Here is a 7,148-nt window from a genome sequence, read left to right on the forward strand (position 1 = left end):
GACAGGTAGGGTCAGGGAAAACCAGACAAATGGAAATGGGGAACTGGGGAGGAAATGGGAAGAATGCTGACACATTGCAGGAATTGCGACCAATGTCACAGAACAATTTATGTATGAAATATTGATGGGAAAACGGATTTGCTATATAAACTTTCACCTAAAACACAATAAAGTGTTCCAAAAAATTATTTAAAAAAATACAGTGTCACGTGGGGTAAAAAAAAGAAAATTGTTCTAAAGCACAGATCCGGTCAGGTCACGCCCTTGCCTAGAACTTTCAATGGCTCCCCATAGCCCTCTTGAAAATCCCAAGCTCACTGTCTTTGGAGGCTTTCACTGCAAGATAGGCTCAGGTGATTTTTGGACCGTAATGGTTTATTAATGGAAAACCAGACCAATCGATGGTCCTTTTTCTCAGCTGAAGAAACCGTCTTGTGGGGTTCAGGGTATGAGCAGGGTCGGGAAACACTGGCTGGTACCACCTCTCATACCAGTTCCAGCCTCAAGGAATGGGTTACGATGGAGGTTTGGCTGAAGTCCAGCCTGACAAATTCATCAGTTGCGTGTTTTCTGGGTGGGGAGCATCAAGGGGAGGGAGCTGAGGTGCAGTGGGGTGTGGGAAGATGCGCAGCAAGGCTGAAGGAGGCTGTGGGAAGAGAGGGCTGGCAGGAAGAGACTGGGGAGGAGTGTTGGGGCAAGAGCCAAGGTGGCTCACGTGGCCAAGGGGGACAGTTTGCTGTGTGCTGTGAGATGTGACCCCCTTCTCGGTCTCTCAGTGGAATCATCAGTACAGTATCCGTGGCTGACTTTTACAGCCGGATTTGTGGTTTCAAAGCATAAGTGTGGACACGGAGGGCTTCTCCTGTTCTGACCCTTGATGAGACTCCCAGCCCCACTTACCTCGCTGTTTATGGTCTTTCGGAGCACAGACTCAATTTTTTTGCGGAAGAGTCGGATCAACCACCTGGAGAGGGACACATGAGGGCATGCATGAGGCTTCCCAGGTCCCCCTGGGGTGATTCAGCTGGCTGCCTCCTGTGCCTCCCTCCCTCCTCCAATTAGACCTAGGCACGCTCGTCCCTGGGCTCCAACTGCCCACACCCCACTAGGCACTTCTCACCCTGTGTGAGGTGACCTGTTTATGGAGTTATTCCCTCAGTAGCTGCAGGGCCTCTGCTCAAGTCTCAGCCTCATTCCTCACCTCCCTCTCACACACTGGGTGCTCCAATCACGCTGGCCTGTCATGGCCTCTTGTGTCCTGCACTTCCTCCCACCACAGGGCCTTTGCACATGCTCCTTCCTCTGCCTGAAACACTGCCTGTCTCCAACATCTACATACTTCACTCTTGCTTATTCTTTTCACCTCAGTTCAAATGTCATTTCCTCAAGGAAGGACTGAGCAGCCTCCAGACTGAATCAGATCTCCCTGTTTTATGTTCTCACAGTACCCTGTATTCTTCTTAGTTCTTACTTCCTTTTGTAATTATCCGTGAGCCATTCATTAATGCAATGACTAATGTCTGCCTTCCTCATTGGGCTGGAAACTTCAAGAGAACAGGGACTGAGTGGCTGAGAGTCTGGGGCAAGATGGTGTTGGATTTGAATCCCTCCTTAACCCTCACTAGCTATGGAAACTTGGATTATTTCCTATCTTCTCTGTGCCTCTGTTTTCTCCCCTGAAAATGGGATAATAATAGATTAACTTCATGGAATCCTTGTGTGGATTGAATGAGATAATGCATGTGCTTAAAACAGTGCTCGGCACACAGAGTAAGCCTCCCATCAGTGTTAGCTATTCCTAAATTGTTTTGGTTACTGTTTTTTCTGCGCACTTTGCACAAGCCTGGTGCATAGCTTGCTGTTGCTGTTATTAGGTGCCATCAACTTGGTTTTAGACGCCTAGCGACCCAATGTGACAGAGTAGAACTGTCCCTTAGTGTTTTCTAGCCTGTAATCTTTACGGGAGCAGATCACCAGATCTTCTCTCCTGTGGAGCCACTGGGTAGGTTCGGACAACCAACCTTTTTGTTAGCAGCCAAGCTCTTAACCACTGCACCACCAGGGCTCCTTTGGTGCATAGCAGAGTCTCAGATATTTGTTGACTGGAGGGATGGATGAATGCCTTCAGATTTGTGGCGAGGACTTTATAATTTAGTGCATATAAAATGCTTAGCACAAAGTCTGGGGCATAGTACGTGCTCAGTACAGTCTGTTGAATGAATTTGAATGAACAAGCTACACCTGGAGTCGGGGACCATGTCAGCTTATACGTGCCCCACTCCCACCTCCCACTCCTGGCACTGAGGCCTCTGAACAAGCCCTGGCATGGAGGTGGCACTCTGAATGTACTTACTGAATACAGCGAGGATAGGGATAGTTCTCCTCAAGGTCCCTACCCTCATCTCTAGCCCCAGGAGACCATACCCCAGGCTGATCATACCCCAGCTTGCTGCGCGAGATGTGCAAACGCACTCTGTTGATGCTGCTGCTGCAGCTGGAGCAGGCAATGGTGGGCTGCCCTGAATTGGAGTTACTGCCCAGCTTCAGATCCACAGAAATAGAGATGCCCTCCACGCTCAGGTCAAAGTGGCCCCTAGTTTTGCTGAAGGGAAATGAAGAGAAATGACTGGGAGCAAGCACGTTATTATTTATTATTCCCCACTGCCACTCAAACTTAACACCAAGGCCAGAAGGTATGTTCTGCTATTATCCCCACTCCAGGTGAGAAGGTAAAGCTCAGAGATGGGAGGCAACTTGCCCAAAGTCACACAGCAGCTGAGTGGTAGAGTCAGGATTCCACCTGAAGTTTAAATCCATGTCTGCCTGGCAGAACCCTGCTCTTAACCATCACCTTTAACCTCCTGTTGCTGTGTGACTTTGGGTATGTTTCTTAACCTCTTTGAGCTTCAGTTTCCTCACCCAGACCCTGGACCTGCAGTGGGACACCTGAATGCCAGTCTCAGCTTTGCCACTAAAAATCTGGGTGATTTGGGGCCTATTACTTAAATTAATTAATATCTTGATTACATGGGGTTAGTAACTCCTCTCTCAGAGATGAAGTGAGGTTTGGATAAGACAGTGGCCATAAATCTGATTTGTCGACTCTTCTATCATGAGATGAACTATAGGTTTTCGTGTGTGTGTGATCAATAAGTAAAATGATAGATGCAAAAGAGCCCAGGTGAAGCATTAAGCAATTCTTGTTGTGGAAGTGGACAGACCCAGTAATCCTTGTAAGGGAGGGCAGATTCGCACCCCTCTCCTCATCCAAGATGCCCTCTTTTCCATTCTCTGCCTATATTGCCCACAAAGGAGAAGTAGCTAACGTGACTGGTCAGCCTGAGCCACTATTACTAGTGGGCAGGGTGAGTGTGGTGATAGCCCAATGTTCAGATTCAGAGTTGTGGGAGACTGGTTATCAGTCATGATTTTTAATCCCTTCCTGTGTCTACACAAATGCCATAGCCCATCATAAGTGGAGTGTATGTCCCTGCCCCTTCACTTTGGGTTGGGCCATATGACTTGCTTTGGCCAGTGGGCCCATGGGTAGAGGTAACCATGGGCCAGTTCTGAGCCTAGGCCTTAAGAGGATCCACATGTTTCTGCAAGCCCTTTTTTTGCACCTCTGCAATCACAAGAGCAGAACATGCCTTGGATAGCTTACTGGTCCAGGGAGGACGATGAGATACCTGTGGAACATAGCCACCCCTGCTGACCCAAAGCTAGATCAGCTGAACCCCAGCCAATCCACAGACATGTAAATGATCATATGGAATTGTTGTTTTAAGCCACTGAGTTTGGGATGATTTGTTACAAAGAAATAGCTAACTGATGTTGTTAGCCATCGAGTTGATTCGGACTCATAGCAATCCCAACTGACAGAGTAGAACTGTCCCATAGGGCTTCCTAGGCTATAATCTTTAAGGGAGCAGGTCACCAGTTCTTTTCTCCCCCAGAGTCCCTGGGGAGTTCGACTCGCTGACCTTTCAGTTAGCAGCCAAGCACTTAAGCATTGTAACACCATGGCTCCTTAGCTAACTGATACCAAAACCAAACCAAACCCATTGCTGTCGAGTTGATTTCAACTCATAGCAACCCGATAGGACAGAGTAGAACTGCCCCACAGGGTTTCCAAGGAGCAGCTGGTAGATTTGAACTGCCAACCTTTTGGTTAGCAGCCAAGCTCTTAACCACTACACCACCAGGGCTTTTTTTCGTTCATCCTTATCCACATGCTCCAACTCAGTCTTGCCAGAGTCCTACACTGAGGCATCCAACAAACGCTTAGCTATTAATCAATGATTATGTTGACGCTTCTGGTATGAAAAATTCCCTAATTCCCTCAAGACCAATGTGGGGACAAGTGGTGATGGGCAAAGGAAAATTTGGGTATTCCTAGGACCTTGGCTTTAATTCCTTCCAGATATCCCCAACAGCTCACCCATACACCCAACAGCCCTGAGCAGGGGAACACGCACATGAAACTCTTTCGTGCCTTCCATTTTCCACTGATCGCGACACTGGCGTGGCTGATGGAGAGTTTAAGGCCCACATTGGGCACCAGTGTTATCCTAGAAGTGGGCAGCTGGAATCTGCGGATAACCATGCTGCAAATGCAAAGGAGAAATGTTCGGTCAGCTTCCTGGGTGACCACATGAGGATGACTCGGTTAATGCAGACTCTTCCTCCCACCCTCACCCCCAGTCTTCCACCTCACCCATCCCAGGAGGACCCAGGAACTAGGAGGGTGGCCTTGGGAACTCTGTGGGCAGTGGGTAGAGTGGCTAGGGCTTCGAAGTTGGCTAGGGCTTCGCAGTTAGATCTGTGTTTGAATCTTACTCTTCCACTTACTATTGTGTGACCCTGGCAGATCAGTGAATCACTCTAAGCCTCACTTTCCTCGTTCGTAAAAAGGGGACAATAGCCTCTATCTTGCAGGATGTGTGGCAATCAATGAAAATAACAAATTTATCCCTTTGACTACAAATTCTGTAAAGGGGTGGGATGTGTCTCTTTTTCACTATTGTAGCTCCATAGCCTGCTGTACCAGATACATAGTAGGTGCTCAAAAATATTTGTTGAATGAATGGGGTGTACGATTCTGTAGAGGACATTTGTGAATTTTCTGCCCAGCATCCATGCCCCCTTCTTTTTTTTTTTTTTTTTAATTGTACTTCAGGTGAAGGCTTACAGAAGAAATAGTTTCTCATGAAACAGTAGGACACATATTGTTTTATGACATTGGTTAACAACCCCACAACATGTCAACCCTCTAACTTCTCAACCTTTTTTTTTTTGGTGAAAATACACATAGCCAAAGATACACCATTTCAAAAATTTCTACATGCACAGTTCAGTGACATTGACGACGCTCTTCCAATTGTGCTGTTATTCTCACTTAAGATGAAGGCTTACAGAACAAAATCGTTTCTCATTTAACAGTTACTACAAATGTTGCCCTATGACAACGGTTAACAATCTCACAACACATCAACAATATCCTTACTCAACCTTGGTTCCCTATCACCAGCTTCCTTGTCCCCTTCTGCCTTCTGGCCCTTGTCACTGGACTACTGTACCTCGTTAGTCTCATTTGGTTTTACGGGGCTGTCCACTCCCAGGCTGAACGGTGAACCTCGGAGATAACTTCACCACTGAGCTAAAAGGGTGTCTGGGGGCCATACTCTCGGGGTTTCTCCAGTCTCCTTTAGGCCAGTAAATCTGGTCTTTTTTTTTGTGAGTTAGAATTATGTTCTACATCCTTCTCCAGCTCTCTCCAGAACCCTCTGTTGTGATCCTGGTCAGAGCAGTCAGTGGTGGTAGCCGGGCACTGTCTAGCTGTTCTGGACTCAGTCCGGTGGAGGCCTTGGTAGCTGTGGACAATTAGTCCTTTGGACTAATCCTTTCCTTGTATCCTGTTCTCGTCATTCTCCCTCGCTCCTGAAGGGATGAGACCAGTGGAGTGTCTTAGATGGCCGCCCACAGGCCTTTAAGACCCTAGACACTACTCACCAAGGTAGAATGTACAGCATTGTCTTTATAAGCTGTGCCATGCCAATTGAGCTAGATGTTCCCCAAGATCATGGTCAGTCCCCACAGCCCTCCACCCAGCAATTCAGTCCCTCAGGGAGTTTGGATGTGTCTATGGGCCATGCCCCCTTCTTGTGATAACACTACTACTATTTTACTTTGGGGGAGCCCTTCTCCATGTCTGTTCCTTGTCACTTCAAAAAAAAAAAAAACTGACTTCACCTCCATCTTCAGGGGGTGGAACTTTGGAGCTAGTCTTAAGCTAAAGAGTGTATTCTAATCCCCTGGCCACAGTGATTGGCTCAGGGGTGTGTACATAACCTAAGAGGGACCAATCAGAGTGAGTCTTAGGGCTTTTGCTTAAGTGTCAAGGAAAAGGAGCTCTCCTCCCACGGGACTGGGAGTGTTGAGGGGATAAAAGCAAGAGATGCTGGTGGCCATCTTGTCTCTTGAGAGGATACCCTTTCTGAGAATTGAGCATCCCCGAGGAAGAGAGAAACAGGGTTCAACGATGTCATCTGCGCCAGCCTTAAGATGAACCTGAAGCTAGACTACTACAGAGACTTTTCAGTCATATGATCCTGTAAATTTTGGTTTAGGCCATTTTGGATTAGTTTTTTCGTGTGTGTGTCTGAAACCACCCCAAACCCTAAATTGATACATGGGCTAGCGCAGAGTTTTGGAGTTCATGACCCTACCCTGGGAGTCCCAGCGAGTGCCTGAAAGACAGTATTTGTGGCTTTCCCCAAGGTAAACTTGGGAGACTCTATTCCCTTGGGATGGTATAAGCACTAACTTTGGGATCCTAAACTCTCTGAGTTTAGGTGTTTGTGGCTCAGAAATTCTAGATCTTAATGGCCTGGAAACCAAACCAAACCAATTACTGTCGAGTTAACTCTGACTCATGGCAACCCTATGTGTATCAGAGTAGAACTGTGCTCCATAGGGTTTTCAGTGACTGATTTTTCAGAACTTGATCACCAGGCCTTTCTTCTGAGGTGCCTCTAGGTAGACTTGAACCACCAACGTTTCTTTTTAAATAATATTTTACTGAATTTTTGGTGAAAGTTTACACAGGAAGTTAAGTGCCTATTTGACAATTTTCATACAAATTGTTC

At 47.0% G+C, this 7,148-nt stretch overlaps 1 protein-coding gene across 1 annotated transcript in view; it reads right to left on the bottom strand.

The window, feature by feature from the left end:
* LOC101355058 (bactericidal permeability increasing protein) overlaps positions 1–7,148 on the bottom strand; it is a 50,324-nt gene that overhangs the window by 24,386 nt on the left and 18,790 nt on the right. Inside the window, exons 3-5 of the mRNA XM_004370575.2 lie at positions 4,479–4,607; positions 2,441–2,602; positions 901–964 (exon numbers count right to left, since the gene is read on the bottom strand). Of these exons, the coding sequence (XP_004370632.2) occupies positions 901–964; positions 2,441–2,602; positions 4,479–4,607 (355 nt within the window). The remainder of the gene's footprint in view (positions 1–900; positions 965–2,440; positions 2,603–4,478; positions 4,608–7,148) is intronic.

This window comes from Trichechus manatus, unplaced genomic scaffold (genome assembly GCF_000243295.1).
Source record: "Trichechus manatus latirostris isolate Lorelei unplaced genomic scaffold, TriManLat1.0 scaffold00008, whole genome shotgun sequence".
Taxonomy (NCBI): domain Eukaryota; kingdom Metazoa; phylum Chordata; class Mammalia; order Sirenia; family Trichechidae; genus Trichechus; species Trichechus manatus.